General features: G+C 56.6%; 5 protein-coding genes across 5 annotated transcripts; 2 read left to right on the top strand and 3 right to left on the bottom strand.

Moving 5' to 3' along the window:
• Positions 1–137: 137 nt before the first annotated feature.
• F5144DRAFT_478740 (flavin-containing amine oxidoreductase-domain containing protein) lies at positions 138–3,384 on the top strand (the record flags this gene model as incomplete). The annotated part of the gene is made up of 2 exons (XM_066785116.1): positions 138–208; positions 390–3,384. 2 exons carry the CDS (start codon positions 138–140, stop codon positions 3,382–3,384), a joined length of 3,066 nt encoding a protein of 1,021 aa, XP_066649143.1.
• A 548-nt stretch (positions 3,385–3,932) lies between these two features.
• F5144DRAFT_557536 (ATP synthase gamma chain mitochondrial precursor) lies at positions 3,933–5,797 on the bottom strand. The gene is made up of 4 exons (XM_066788030.1): positions 5,336–5,797; positions 4,567–5,144; positions 4,374–4,507; positions 3,933–4,308 (listed from the first exon to the last, which is right to left on the bottom strand). Exons 1-4 carry the CDS (start codon positions 5,389–5,391, stop codon positions 4,180–4,182), a joined length of 897 nt encoding a protein of 298 aa, XP_066649142.1. The 5' UTR covers positions 5,392–5,797; the 3' UTR covers positions 3,933–4,179.
• On the top strand, positions 5,798–9,761 carry F5144DRAFT_503104 (uncharacterized protein). Its single transcript, XM_066786415.1, has 5 exons — positions 5,798–6,333; positions 6,520–6,743; positions 6,805–8,418; positions 8,476–9,168; positions 9,230–9,761. The coding sequence occupies exons 1-5, from the start codon at positions 6,282–6,284 to the stop codon at positions 9,368–9,370; spliced, it is 2,724 nt and encodes a 907-aa protein (XP_066649141.1). The 5' UTR covers positions 5,798–6,281; the 3' UTR covers positions 9,371–9,761.
• Positions 9,762–11,873, bottom strand: F5144DRAFT_557531 (concanavalin A-like lectin/glucanase domain-containing protein). The gene is made up of 3 exons (XM_066788029.1): positions 11,317–11,873; positions 10,333–11,252; positions 9,762–10,216 (listed from the first exon to the last, which is right to left on the bottom strand). The coding sequence occupies exons 1-3, from the start codon at positions 11,417–11,419 to the stop codon at positions 9,983–9,985; spliced, it is 1,257 nt and encodes a 418-aa protein (XP_066649140.1). The 5' UTR covers positions 11,420–11,873; the 3' UTR covers positions 9,762–9,982.
• Positions 11,874–13,267: 1,394 nt separating this feature from the next.
• F5144DRAFT_62624 (uncharacterized protein) lies at positions 13,268–14,171 on the bottom strand. Its single transcript, XM_066792256.1, has 2 exons — positions 13,883–14,171; positions 13,268–13,824 (listed from the first exon to the last, which is right to left on the bottom strand). The coding sequence occupies exons 1-2, from the start codon at positions 14,048–14,050 to the stop codon at positions 13,465–13,467; spliced, it is 528 nt and encodes a 175-aa protein (XP_066649139.1). The 5' UTR covers positions 14,051–14,171; the 3' UTR covers positions 13,268–13,464.
• Positions 14,172–14,238: the final 67 nt, after the last annotated feature.

The raw sequence follows: 14,238 nt of genomic DNA, 5'->3' as shown, positions 1-14,238 counted from the left end.
CCGCCAAGCCCCCATCACCTCCAGCCAGTACGGTATCAGATCTAGAAACAGCCCCAAAGACGATCCATCACGTTTCGACCCACGGCTCCGAGGATATTGCCCCTGAGATTGTCGTTTGGACTGAAGACATGGACAACATGGAGGTGGACTCGCCAGAGTCGGCCGCCCCGGCCACCCCCGCCACCCCAGCCGTGGAAGGGAAGATAGCGTATGTTTTGTCTCTGTTCATGTGCCCTTCTATATGCTGCATCTCATTCATTTTCTTGCCCCCCCCCCCCCCATCTCATGGTATTAGCATGTCCAAAGTGCTCTTTCTATATCTGTCCCCGTCGTCCTAATCCCCAGGTTCGAGCTTACTTCTTACGGACCTGCGCTGAACCTAACGATAGAACACCGGTACCCGCTTCCGAAACGACACCCCCGCCTGCAGCGCTGTCGAATCCGATACAGACTGAAACGCTTGTAAAAGAGTCCTCGCTATCATCATTATCCTCTATGTCCGATCAATACGATCTCTCATCCTCTGCGCCGTCTGGGTCGAGTAAGGCTACTACCCCCATCGATGGCGACAGCTCAAGAGAGGCCCTAGCGGCCGGTGTTTTTCGTTCCAGTCAGCCGATAGACTCGCCGAGGCGGAAATGGGATGTGCGACCCAAGGTCTCTATCCCTCCTGATCTGCCACTCTCCGAATATGCGATGCAGTGCGTCGCAGCTGCTGAGGCCTCGAGGCTCAACCCTTATTCACTTCACCAGGAAGAGTACTTGATGTTGCGGGACCATATCAGCCACACTCAGGTGACGACCTACTTGAACATCAGAAACGGCATTTTACGGCTCTGGGTCCGAAACCCACAAATACCTGTTACGCGTGAAGAGGCTGTTGGCTGTGCGAAGGACTCGAGGTGGTTCGATGTCGCTGGCGTCTGCTACGATTGGCTTGTCCGCCGTGGTTACATCAATTTTGGATGTGTCGAGGTGCGGTCATCACGTAAACACGCCAAACAAAACGACTCTTCCGAGCGCAAGCAGAAAACTGTGGTTGTAATCGGCGCGGGCATGTCCGGCCTCGGTTGCGCGAGACAGCTGGAGGGGTTAATTGCGCAGTACGGAAAGAAATTTCGCAGTCTGGGCGAAGAGGCACCCCGGGTGGTTGTTCTCGAGGGCAGGGACCGAATTGGCGGCAGAGTTTACTCTCGGGCCTTCAAGTCGAGGCCAAAACAAACGCCAGATTTGTTCGAGGGAAAGAGATACACAGCCGAGATGGGAGGTATGATTATCACCGGGTTCGAGCGAGGCAACCCCTTGAATATCCTTCTCAGGGGGCAGCTGGGCCTCGCCTACCACGTTTTGAGGCCGGAAACAACACTCTACGACCCCAACGGCAAACCAGTAGATCTACATCGAGATCAGTTAGTCGAGAATCTTTACAACGACTGCCTCGATCGAGTCAGCGAGTACAAGTTCAAGCAGCCAGCATCGAAATTGATTGAGGGCAACAGAGATTTGATTGATGAGGGCAAAGACAGTTCAGCCGAAACACATAAAACAATACGACAGATGGAGGAATCTGCTGCGGCTCAGCCGTATGCAGCGCCCGTGTCAGAGCAGAATATTGCCCCACGAGTGAATCTCGTGCCCGTCTCGACCGACCGAGCGACCGGAAAGATACACACAGAGCCGGGGACGCCAGGCGCGCTCAAAGCAGCCCACAAAGCAAAGATGATAGGTTGGACACTGAAGCAGGGTGTCAGTGACGACGCAGACCTAGACATCGAGACAGCGACCAAAGAGCCCGGCGCTACTCTCGGGAGCGTAACAGACAAAGTGATTGCGCAGTACAAGGACCTGTTGGACCTAACTGCGCAGGACTTTAGGCTCATGAATTGGCACATCGCCAACTTGGAATACAGCAATGCAACCAACTACCGCCAGCTCAGCCTTCAGGGCTGGGATATCGACGCTGGCAACGAGTGGGAGGGGGGTCACTCCATGGTTGTCGGCGGTTACCAGAGCGTGCCGAGAGGCTTAATGCACTTGCCCACTTCCCTGAACGTCAAACAGAAGTCACCCGTCAGCAACATCACATACACGTCTGGTAGCACAACAGGCCCGGCGACGGTGACGTGTGAAGATGGCTCCATTGTAAAAGCCGATTTTGTTGTAAGCACTATCCCTTTGGGCGTGCTGAAGCACGGGAATGTGAAATTCGAGCCGCCACTCCCCTCGTGGAAATCGGACGCCATCGACCGCCTTGGCTTTGGCGTTCTGAACAAGGTGATCCTCGTGTACAAGGAGCCCTTCTGGGACGAGGACCGCGACATTTTTGGCGTGCTGAGGAGCCCGACCATCCGCCACAGCCTAGACCAGAAGGACTATGCCTCTCAACGGGGACGTTTCTTCCAGTGGTTTAATGTCACGAAAACCAGTGGCTTGCCAGTGCTAATCGCGCTTATGGCCGGAGACGCGGGGTTCGACACGGAGCAGACTTGCAATGACGACCTCGTCGCCGAGGCCACCAGCATCCTCCGCAGCGTCTACGGGACCCGAGTCCCCCACCCCATCGAGGCGGTTGTCACGCGCTGGGCTTCGGACAAGTTTGCTCGCGGCAGCTACTCATCCTCGGGCCCGGACATGAAGGCCGACGACTACGACACCATGGCCCGCCCGATCGGCAACCTTTTCTTCGCCGGCGAACACACTTGCGGCACACACCCGGCCACCGTCCACGGTGCCTACCTCTCCGGCCTGCGTGCCGCCTCCGAAGTCCTCGACGCCATGATCGGCCCTATCCACGTCCCCAGCCCGCTCATCCTCCCAAGAGACGCCTCCTCCCTCCACGGCACCAAACGTAAAGCCAGCTCCCTCCTAGAGGGGCCAGGCCACCCCAACAACCCCAACCCCAACAACAAAGACCCCGCCCAAGCCCGCCTCGAAGCCTACGAGGCGCGCCTCTGGGAGCACCTCACCACGCAACTCGGCCCACGACCCCTGCCCCCCGCCAAACCCGCCACCAACGCCTACATCTTCTACAGCAAGGCCCACTACGACGACGCGCGCGCGCGCCTCGAGGCGGCCCGCCGCCCGGGCAAGGGCAAGCCCTCGGCCAACGAGGTGCGCGTCATGAACGCCAAGATGTGGCGCGATGCCAGCGACGAGGTCCGCAAGCCCTTCCTGGAGGCGGCCGAGGAGCAGAAGCGCGCGCACGCTGCTGCGTTGGAGGAGCACAAGGTTGCGGCGGCGGCGTGGGATGCCAAGGCGATTGTGGCGAGGCAGAGCTGGGTGGCGGAGAATCCGGAGGAGGGGGGGGGAGGGGGAGGGGGTTGGTGGTGGGAGTGGTGGTGGCTCTGGGGAAGTGGGGAAGGAGGTGAGTGGGGCGGAGAGTAGTGGGTCGCCGGGGAGGAGGAGGGTTAAGGTGAAGGTGGAGAGCTATAAGGAGGCTGAGAGTGAGGCGGATGGGGAGGAGGAAAAGGATGGGGATGGTGATGGGGGTGGAGAGGTGGAGGAGGGAGAGCGGGAGCGAGAGGGGGAAGGGATGGAGATGGATGTGGATGTGGATGTCGCTGTGGCCGTGGCTAAGGCCGGGGCCGAGAATGAGGGGACAGGAGAGGCGATGGAAGAGTGACGTGGTTGGTTGTGTAATTGCTGTTGTGTGTTTATGTTTGCCGTGTGCGTTGTGTGTATATGTTAGGGGTTTTTAAAAGGGGGCCGTTGGGTCAGCACCGTTTGGTGGGCGTCATCGGGGCATTCGCGTGGCATTCCGTGCATTTCGGGAGTCAGGCTTTCGGCTGGCGATAACTCGGGTGTGGTAAGGACGCGGGGGTAATATTTAGCAGCCACTAGAAATATCATCGTGGAATCAGAAGGTTTTGCGTATTCTTCGCGAAAAGATTTGCCTGACGAGGGAACCGACGTAGCATATAACGGCCACGGGATGAACATATCGGCATGAAACTTTGTATTCGGAAGGCGTTGATACACTAAGGGCCGGATGCAGGGCGAGGGCTCTGGTACTTGATATACAAAGGGAACACACCCCTCTCTTTTTCCCCGCTGTGGTCTTTTCTATGGAGGTGAAAAAAGAAGACGAAACTCCTCGCCGCCGCAGCCGCCCAAAACCCCGCTCGCTGCACACATCCCCACTGTCTGCTTAGCCCATGGGGATTACGCGACTTAACCCGCTTACATGTCCTCCGAAGCGGTGGCACCGGTGATAATTTCGACCAGCTCGCCGGTAATGACGGCCTGGCGGGTGCGGTTAAAAAGAATCTGGTACTTGCTGATCATCTCACCAGCGTTCTTGGAGGCGTTCTGCGGGAATTAACGTTAGTCATGTACACGCAGGGCGAAATGCCGAGATATCCAAGATGACTTACGTCCATAGCGTTGCGGCGGGCAGAAATCTCGCAGGCGTGGCCCTCGGACAGAGCCCAGTAGAGGGAGTTGGCAAGGGAGTACTCGCGGAGGTTGGAAAGCAGCTCCTCGTCGACCTCGAAGGCGGCGAAGTTGGCTAGATGGTAGGGTTAGCGCCTCGTTCGGCTAACGTCGGAGCAAGAATATTAAACATACGGGACGCGGCAATGGCATCCTCGCTGTAAGCCGGGAGAATGGTGGGCTCGTAGCTCTGGGCGTTGATGAACTTGTTGTAGATGATCTCAACGTCCGAGTAATCGCCGGGGAGCATGACAATCTGGTCGGCGATAGCCTGGGCCTCGGCAAAGGTGGGGACGTCCCTGCCGACGCCAGCAAAGTTGAGAACAATCTCCTTGGCATTGGTGCGCTGCAGTTGCGAGCGGCACTTCTCGCCGAGGATCACAAGGTCGAAGTTGGAGTCCTCGAGCGCCCTCCGGCGGATGTAACGAGACAGGCCGGAGTGAACACCACCGCAAAGACCCTTGTCGGAGCTGCAGATGACCAGCAGCTTCTTCTTGCCCTCGCCCTCGAGCGGCTTGGTCTCGGCCGAATCGAACACCTGGTTGCTGGTCTCGCCGTACTTGCGCGACTCGGTCATGGCGCGCTGCGCACGGGTCAACTTGGTGGAGGCGACAATCTTCATCGTCTTGGTGATCTTCTCGATGTTGCGGATCGACTTGAGGCGGCCCTCAATCTCACGCAGCGTCGCGTAGGTGGCTGTCGGAGCTGCCGCTCTGTTCGTCGTCATCGGTTAGCCCGGATTCTCCATGTCCATGTCCAACTCCCCAAGTCCGTTGTTGCCACGCCCCGACGTTTCCCATAAATTCCCTAGACTTTTCTCTGCCTCCCCCATTCCTTCAGACCCTCAACCATCGGGAGCTCCCTTGAATGACGAGAAAGGTCGGGCTGGAGGACGGTCACATACCGGAACGAAACGGCAGCACCGGCCCTCAGCGCCGGGCGGGCAGCTCTGGACAGCATGGCGAAATTTGATGCTGCACGAATTCGAAAAAGACCGTCTCTGCTGGCTGTGGCCCCGATTGACCACGGTGTGTGCTGGCGTCGACTGATCGGGGGGGGTTGAGATCAATTGAACGCAATACCGCAATTGGCGTGAGAGGTTTGCTGAGCTCGGCTCCACTTTCGTTCCGCTTCCTGTTCGTGCTCGCCCGTTTTCCCGGCAGCTGGCGATTGGCCCTCGGTGGAGACCACTCTGGTTTGTCGCTGCGACACCTTCCGGTCCCTCGCTTAGTCAGGCACTTCCATGGCAGTCCCGGTCGTAATGTCAGACCAGCGGCGCTCGGGCCTTCCAGCACCCAGCGTGCCCAGGCGCCCAGATCCATTGTGTTGCCCTCGAAATAAGGCATTCATCTGCAGCGGAGGCTCTCGCATTCCCTCGCCTCTGCCGCTGCCTGCGGCCCTGCAGACTCGAAGTGCCTGCCACGGTGGCCCAGGAAACTTGCATCCAATTACCATAGAGAAACCGGGGAGGCTAGCACTCGGGTTGCTGCAAAAGTGGGGCACAAAGAATTCCAATCTTTAACCTCACACTCGCCCCAAGTTCTTGTTCATAGACGCCCTTCTTTTCTACTTCCTGGCCTCCTGTCTTCCTTCCTTTTTTCTCCGTTCCCTTCCTCGCATTGCCCATTCTCTCGCTCGCCACCCTGTCTCCTTCTAGGCTCGCGCCCGCGGTTTTCCGCCCATTTTTCCTTGCTTCGGCTAGTTACAGGACTTGCCGTGAACTTCGCAGCCTTTCCACTGTTCCAGACTCGGCCCGCTCCCCGACGTTTGCGAAGCTGACGGGTTTGGCTGCGCCGCGTTTCGTTTCGCCGACCACCACCATCGATCCGGTTCGAACTCGCCCAGCAAGTATGCCTTCCGATAGCTCAGACGACGACATCCCTCTTGCACGGAACAATCACGGTAAGTTCCCACTTCACCGCGCTGCCTGCGGTTTCCCCCTTGATTCCCCCGTGGAACAAGGCACCGGACCCCGACAAACCTGGGGTTGACGTGTCACATTTCGGCGCCGCACCTTCCCGATTGCCTCAGCAATCTCGTCATGCGGTGATCTCGCGAGGGCGTCTACTAAACTCTTTCTCTTTGCAGCATCTGCCGCCTCTATTTCGCGTTCCACCGACCGCGCAATGGACAAGTCTGCCTCGAAAACCCGACCTGCGCCTCCGGGCCTTTCAATTCGGCATGGTCCAGTCGATGACCGCATGGACATCGACTCTACACCCAACGGGACTGTGAAGCGAAAGTCTCGAAGTTCGATTGGCCAAGCCGTCAAGTACAAGGACGATTCGGACAGTGAGGACGCTGTACCCTTGGTAGGATTGTCCACTTTCTCTGCCGGAGTTTCCACAGACAAGCGTGGGCTGACTGTTGTAGGCCAAACGTCAAAAGTCGCAGCACAAGAAAGCCGATTCTGATAGCGACGATGTGCCAATTGCGCGAAAGAACGGCTCGAGGCTACCTCCTTCAATCAAAGAGACGGCAACACTCGAGTCGTCCGATGACGATCAGCCTTTGGGGACAAAGATAGCTCAGAGGAAGGCTGGCATCGAAAAGGCAGCTGCTAAAGAAGCCAGAGCCATCCGGGCGGACGCCAAAACAAAAAAGCCCACGCCAAAAAAGGCCATCAAGGAGGAATCCGATGATGAGCCACTAGCGAAGCCTAAGAAGCGTCAATCAAATGGCGTTTCCTCTGCCAAAAAAACCAACGGCGTCAAGAAAGAGGAATCCGATTCTGACGCGTCTATTGCAAAGAAGGGGAAAAAGGCTGCTTCGGCACCCAAGAAGGGCAAAGCCACCCCACCTGCTAAGGGCGGCAAATCCGTGAAGGATGAATCGAAAGAGAACAGCGAAGGCGAGGACGAGGAGGAGTACCGGTGGTGGGACGCCCCGAAAAAGGAAGACGACTCTGTTAAGTGGACAACGCTTGAGCACAGTGGCGTACTCTTCCCTCCAGAGTACGAGCGTCTTCCCAAGAACGTGAAGCTCCTCTACGATGGACAGCCCGTCGATTTGCATGTCGAGGCCGAGGAGGTCGCAACTTTTTTCGGCTCCATGCTCCATTCGACTCAGAACGTCGAAAACCCCGTGTTCCAAAAGAACTTCTTCACTGACTTCAAGGATATCCTGAAGAAAACAGGTGGCGCCAAGGACAAACAGGGCAAACCCGTCGACATCAAGGAGTTCAAGAAGCTCGACTTCACCAAGATCTTTGATCACTACAAGGCGCTCGGCGACGCTAGAAAGGCGCGTCCTGCTGCCGAAAAGAAGGCCGAGAAGGCCGAGAAGGACAAGGCAGAAGGTCATTTCATGTTCTGCAAATGGGATGGCCGGAAAGAGAAGGTGGGCAACTTCCGCGTCGAACCTCCGGGTCTCTTCCGTGGTCGCGGTGAGCACCCCAAGACCGGCACCGTCAAGAAGCGCGTCATGCCCGAGCAGGTCACGATCAACATCGGGAAAGACGCCAAGGTCCCAGCTCCGCCTCCTGGGCACAAGTGGAAGGCCGTGCAGCATGACAACAAGGCGACTTGGCTAGCCATGTGGCAAGAAAACGTCAACGGGAATTACAAGTACGTGATGCTGGCAGCCAACAGCACCGTCAAGGGCCAGGCCGATTTCAAGAAATTTGAGAAGGCCCGTGACCTCAAGAAGCACATTGACCGCATCCGTGCCGACTACACGAGGGAGCTTAAGAGCGAAGTCATGGCAGACCGGCAACGCGCCACGGCGATGTATCTGATCGACAGGTTCGCCCTGAGAGCTGGCAATGAAAAGGACACGGAAAATGAGGCCGAGACCGTCGGCTGCTGTTCCTTGAAATTCGAGCATGTCACCCTCAGAGAACCCAATACGGTCATCTTCGATTTCCTGGGTAAAGACAGCATCCGGTTCTACAACGAGTTCTCCGTGGACCGCCAAGTCTTTAAGAATCTCAAGGTGTTCAAGAAGAGCCCCAAGGAGGACGGTGATGACATTTTTGACAGGTTGACGGTAAGTCGCAACTGCGTTTTGGGCACAGGAAATTTCGACCGCTGACATTCGTGACAGACTTCTCAGTTGAACAAGCATCTCTCCAGCTACATGGCTGGCCTCACAGCAAAAGTGTTCCGTACATACAACGCTTCCTGGACCATGTCGCAGCTGCTTCAGAAGCTCGAGGTCGAGGACAGGACCATGGCCGAGAAGATTAAGCTCTATAACGATTGCAACCGGGAGGTCGCCATTCTCTGCAACCACAAGCGGACCGTCGGCGCAGGTCACGAAGCGCAGATGGAGAAGCTTGGTGACCGCATCAAGGGTCTCAAGTACCAGAAATGGCGCACCAAGATGATGATGCTTGACCTGGACCCTAAGCTGAAGAAGAAGAAAGGCGCCGAGTTCTTCGAACTGGACTCTGATCTTGACCAAGCCTGGGTCGAGGAACACCAACAGTTCCTCGCGAAAGAATTACAGGAGAAGATCGAGAAGAAGTTTGCGAAGGACAACGAGAAGCTCGAGGCCGACAAACAGGCCAAGCTGCCGGCCAAGGAGCTTAAGGAGCGGCTGAAGGCAGTCGCAGAGCTCGAGGCCAAGTTCAAAAAGGAGAACAAGACCAAGAAGGTCGAGGCCGAAGGCAAGGGCCCCAGCGTCGAGAAGTTGACGACGGCCGTTGAGAAGTTGGACGAGCGCATAAGGACGCTCGAGATGCAGTCGGCAGACCGCGAAGGCAACAAGGAGGTTGCCCTCGGCACGTCCAAGATCGTGAGTTGCTTAGCCTCTGCCACTCGCCACACAGTCCCATTTACTAACATGACCACCCTAGAACTATATCGACCCTCGTCTCACTGTCGTCTTCTCCAACAAGTTCCAGGTCCCGATCGAGAAGTTCTTCTCCAAGACTCTGCGAGACAAGTTCAACTGGGCCATCCAGTCCGTTGGCGATGACGACACCTGGGAATTCTAGGCAGCGGTGGATATGGGTGCATTGTATTTTTGTACACGTTAGAGAGCCTGATTTCCTTGCCGCACCGCATTATCGAGGCGTTCGGGCGCACGCTTCGTTAGGCTTCATATGCTCCTGGGCAAAGTGCCTGCGCGCAGACAAGGCCACAATTGAGCGGTTCACAGCGGCGGCGTTGACAGCGGTAAGGCCATGCTGCATAGGAGGCGAGCTGGCCTTTTGGCGGGAGGACATCTGCTATTTGCAAGCCGGGGGTGTTCACCAGGGTGACGAGGTGCTACGTTTAGGGGAGGTAATTTGCACGGCCCGGGCCAAAAATCTTACAAAGCCAGATGATTAGCCGCGATGAGTTAGACCCAATACATCGTTGTTAGATGGGATATTCGTATTTGGGAGTGTTTTTGGTTATCGTAGCAGTGTCATTATTAATTCGTTCACACGCGTGAAATCTCTATGCTGATGATGATATATGCAACGACATCAGCCAGCCCGCCCATCCCAAATATGACTTAGGTATGCCCCATATCTATCGCTGCCGTAAATGCTCCGTAACGCCATCCCATGCTGAACCAATCTCTAAGACATCCAAAAGCCGCCGCCGAATAAACAAAAACATCAGAAGAGGTAGTAAAAGCTGCAACCGGCAAGCACCACGGCGAGGATCCTCGCGAGGCCCTGGCTCGTGGCGGTGACTGCACTGTTTGCCGCCGGTGCATCCGCGGGGACCATCCCGACGCCGGGTGTTGCCGTCCCCCCTGGAGCTACACGCGTTGTGAAGGTGGCATCACTGCCAGAGCCCGGCAAGAGCGAGGCAGAGGGCCCCAATGAGGAGGAGCCCGCTGGGGGTGTCTGGAAACAGGTTGGTTAGCATGATGTCGCATAATAGGGGTAATGGCTTTTCTCCAGTGAAGGGGGAGATTGGTTGTGGTTCTGTGGGGGCGGGCGAAATTATGATACGTACTTACGGTGCTCGACCCGACGGGCACGATCTTGCCCTCGGAGGTCATGATCCAGCCGTCGGGGATGGGGCCGACGGTGCGGACGGGCCCGCCGCTGCCGTCGGTGGCGGTGCCGCCGATGATGCCGCCGGGCGGGATGGTGGGCGACAGCGAACCCGTCGCCGCGGGCGCGCTGGCCGTCACCACCACCGAGCCCGCGCCGTTGACGTTGCCGTTGATCTCGCCGCCGTCCGACCGGATCGACTGCCACGTGCCGGACTGGTCGCCGTACGTGTACTTCTTGCCGGTGGAGTAGTCGGTGACGACGGCGGACCGCACGATCATGGAGAAGGGGCCCTGGGAGTAGTCGGTCGGCCCGCGCGCCCACTCGATGGTGCCGGGGGGGTTGGAGGGGTCGCCGCCGGCCCAGGCGCCGAACTTGACCTGCATGGGGGTCTGCGGGTACTGGCCGGCGGCCTCGTCGAAGGTGAGGGTGCGCACGACGGTGCCGCCGACGTACCAGACGATGCGGTCGGTGGTCCAGTCGATGGTGTAGGTGATGAACTCGGCCTGGTTGTTGGCCGCCGGGTTGAACTGGCCGCGGTTGTAGTCGGTGGTTTGGCCCTTGCTGAAGTAGTTGGTCTGCACCTCGCTGTCGTCGGAGCCGAGCCACTCCATGTCGATCTCGTCGAGGGTATCAGAGAGCAGGACGAGGGAGCTGACAATGCCGGCGCCTGGGGCGGCCTTCATGGTCACCTCGACGCGGCCGAACATGATGTAGAAGATGCTGGCAAGCTGTGGCGAGTCACCTCTCCCGGCAACGGTGAAGCTCACGCCGTCACTACCGTAGCTTGGGCGCCCTCCGCCAGAGACGAAGGAGTTTACCTCGCCTTGGGTGAAGTCGACATTTATTGACATGCCCAGTGCCGTGTTGGCGGGACAGGTTGCTGATGTCGGTGTTAGCCACTCAGAACTTCAAGTCGGGTTGACATGATGTGTGGGCCGACTCACTTGATAATGGATTACATGATGACCACGTCTGGGCGAGTGCTGTCCTGCTGAGCAACAGAGTTGCTGTCGCTGCTATCCCCTTCCATCCTGGCGTGGACCACATGGTGTCAAAATGTCGAGAACTGCAAGGTTGATCTGTGCAGACTCGATGCTGGGTTCTAAATTCAACGTCTAACACGTATGAGATGATAGGAAGCTATCCGTATTGACGATCTGCATGCGGGTGCACTTGTAGGTGCGCATGAAATATGTACAAAAAGATGATGGGATCACGCACTGCAACCCAGCCCCGGCGACTGGGTTTTAACAAGGCGACCAACGGACCCCAACACAGAGGCCAATTCGACATCACCAACCTCCCGAAATCGTCGTCATCCCTCGGTGTGGAGCTTTGTGAGGAAGCGCTGAGGCCAAGGTTCAGGCGAACAGGGATTGGTCCCTGAAGAAAGCGACACGAGGCCAATCCGACGAACGACTCGCAACCCCTTGTTTTCTTCAATTTTCTTGGAGGAATTCGAGAGGAGGTTGGGAATCGTTGGGTTTTCGGTGGCTGGAAGTCTTGGCATCGTCAGCGGAACAGACGAGATCAGGTTCCACTTTTCTTTTCAGACCCACCCTGTGCCACCTGAACTCAGCCAGAACTCAATGCTGGTGGCGCCTGCCAATTCAAGCTGATGTGGTAGGCAACTGCTCTTACCGGCGGTTGTCCTTGCTTTCCAGAGGAAGGACTTGGGAGGAGTGTTAAATCCCCCAACCCAGGAAGTGCTACGCAGAGCAGAGATCCGAGTCCGAGAATTATCGTATCAGCCCAGCGACGAGCTCAACCGTTATACTCTCAAGTTTGTCATCGCCGAGGACATGGAACGCCATACTCCAATGACGATATACGCGTATACTATGTACGTTCGGTATCATACACATACAATACAGCCCTATCGTCAGAGGAACTTAACCGGTTCTCCAGATGTGCCGTGAGGTTGACATGTCAACATTACCCCTTTTTCAGGAAAGTGGGTCCTAGCCCCTAAACTATGAACAGACACCAACAACAACACTACCTCGTACATGATTTTCTCCCGGCGAGTGAATACTACATATGTCGAGACATTTCAGCAAAAAAAAAACCCGCTCCTCCTCGCCGCTAGGCCCCATCCCCATCCCGCGCATCCTACAACCTCAACTCGTCAAGTCTAGCCCTCAGCCCCTCCAGCTCCGCCCCCTGAACACTCAGGTGCCTCAACCTCCCCAGATACCCCAACAGCCGCTGCCTCTTGGCCAAGGGATGTCAACTCATGCACAAGGCCCTTTTGATCGATACCACGTTACCGGTTCTCTACTCTCACCTATGGTGAGTCGAGATAGAATTGACTGTCCCAGTCCGCTTGAATCACAACATCAGGTACTTTGTGCAAGTCGACCCAGTGGCTTATGTTGCTGTCACATGTCTAGGCAGCCTAGGGGGAGAGACCTCCCGGAATATTAATCAACTCTACTCATTTGGCAACAAGCACAACCGGTTTCATACCAGCTCAAAGCACAGGCCGGGGCATGTCCCGTGTGGCTACTGACATACATGTTCCCTGAATTGCCCGTGGCGCCTTCTCCACAGCAAAAACAGAAGAAGTAAGGTTACTTACAGGTTTCTGGTTAACCGAAAACCCGACCCGAGGATGGTGTGTTCTCGGTAAGGCTGTAGCACCTCCCTCCGTCGTCCGCTTCCAAATCCCAGGAAAGTCCCAGAGCGCAACAACCATATTCCATACTGGCTGGCTCGAAAATGGTTAACCCGGGGAGAAAGGAGGAGCCGGGTGTTTCTTCAGGCCCTAAACTAGGCCAGAACCGGGTCAGACCGACCGGGAGGGCGCCCAGCCGTACGATGCCTATTCGTGCTCCAAACCCCACTACCCCCAGAATGGTTCCTGCAACCTCTGCGAAGTCAAAAGTAACGACTTCTATTGAACTTGAACAGTAACAATCTTGGGGTAGTGGTCATAACATCATCAACCATAACGTCGTCCGTGAATGTAACCGCACATTTCTAACCGCGGTTCTCCTCCAGTTCCGACTTGCCGTCCTGCATCTGCCCTGTGCTTCCACCAGGGAAATCGGCAGCTTGACTGATTCGAATATTCCATGTCTCCCAGCAATTCAACCCAAGAATCGCGCCTTCTCCTCGTCCCCTTGGCCCGTCGCCGCAGTTTGGGGCCTCAGACACCTATACACGCCGCGGCTCGAAACGCTGATTGCCATGGCCGCACACGTCGCCCATGGAAGGTAACCGAGTAAGATCAGGTACACAGGCGCCCCCGCGGCGTACCCGATCATGGCAGCACAGCTGAGGAGGATCAAGTAGATGATGAACTGAAATGGGTCTTGACTTTGTCTCCGATGTGCGAATGATGAGACGCAACAGCCGAATACCAGGCAGGAGAAGAGCATAAGGCCCGGAGAGGGGCGGAAGATGAAGGCGCCGGCGGGGTTTTCGGCTCCGTGGTTTTGCTCAGTGACCTATATCAACCGGTTAGTTGGATCTTCGCCCCCTAAACCAGAACCACTTAATACTGACTCCGACTGGGCTTTGGGGGATCTCATTTTGGGTGGTGTACTCCCAAGTCACCAGGCTGCAGAAAGAGCTGACGGTGATATCCAGGATGTCGGAGAACGGAGACCGGCGGCTCGGTACCGGGCTTACTGCCCCGGGGTTCTTATGCGAACAGCATGACTTGGGATCCATGTTGTTTGTTGATTTTCGTATTGGCGAAGACGGCCTATTCGGGAGTACAAGACCAAGACCTAAGAGACTACCTAGCGCCCCTAAAACACCACCAAAGCACGTCCTTTGATAGACTCTAAATATTGAGATCCTCACACCCGATTTGGCCTAACTCCTTAATCTCGGAGTTGCCGAAAATCACAGCCTCG

The sequence above is a fragment of the Chaetomium tenue genome (assembly GCF_020726465.1).
Source record: "Chaetomium tenue strain MPI-SDFR-AT-0079 chromosome Unknown F5144scaffold_1, whole genome shotgun sequence".
Lineage (NCBI taxonomy): Eukaryota > Fungi > Ascomycota > Sordariomycetes > Sordariales > Chaetomiaceae > Chaetomium > Chaetomium tenue.
The sequence above is the reverse complement of the archived record's forward strand: the minus strand, read 5'-3'. Positions and strand labels throughout refer to the sequence as shown.

Bases quoted from the DNA above. Each gene is read 5' to 3' on its own strand.
- F5144DRAFT_503104 (XM_066786415.1), top strand. From the start codon at position 6,282: ATGCCTTCCGATAGCTCAGACGACGACATCCCTCTTGCACGGAACAAT. The intron at 6,744-6,804 runs GTAGGATTGTCC...TGACTGTTGTAG, and splicing joins GTGAGGACGCTGTACCCTTG to GCCAAACGTCAAAAGTCGCA. The intron at 9,169-9,229 runs GTGAGTTGCTTA...TGACCACCCTAG, and splicing joins CCCTCGGCACGTCCAAGATC to AACTATATCGACCCTCGTCT.
- F5144DRAFT_557531 (XM_066788029.1), bottom strand. From the start codon at position 11,419: ATGTGGTCCACGCCAGGATGGAAGGGGATAGCAGCGACAGCAACTCTG. The intron at 11,253-11,316 runs GTGAGTCGGCCC...CACCGACATCAG, and splicing joins ATCATGTAATCCATTATCAA to CAACCTGTCCCGCCAACACG. The intron at 10,217-10,332 runs GTAAGTACGTAT...ACCTGTTTCCAG, and splicing joins TGCCCGTCGGGTCGAGCACC to ACACCCCCAGCGGGCTCCTC.
- F5144DRAFT_62624 (XM_066792256.1), bottom strand. From the start codon at position 14,050: ATGGATCCCAAGTCATGCTGTTCGCATAAGAACCCCGGGGCAGTAAGC. The intron at 13,825-13,882 runs GTCAGTATTAAG...CGGTTGATATAG, and splicing joins TCCCCCAAAGCCCAGTCGGA to GTCACTGAGCAAAACCACGG.
- F5144DRAFT_557536 (XM_066788030.1), bottom strand. From the start codon at position 5,391: ATGCTGTCCAGAGCTGCCCGCCCGGCGCTGAGGGCCGGTGCTGCCGTT. The intron at 5,145-5,335 runs GTATGTGACCGT...GACGACGAACAG, and splicing joins GGTGCTGCCGTTTCGTTCCG to AGCGGCAGCTCCGACAGCCA. The intron at 4,309-4,373 runs GTAAGTCATCTT...TAATTCCCGCAG, and splicing joins CCCGCCGCAACGCTATGGAC to AACGCCTCCAAGAACGCTGG.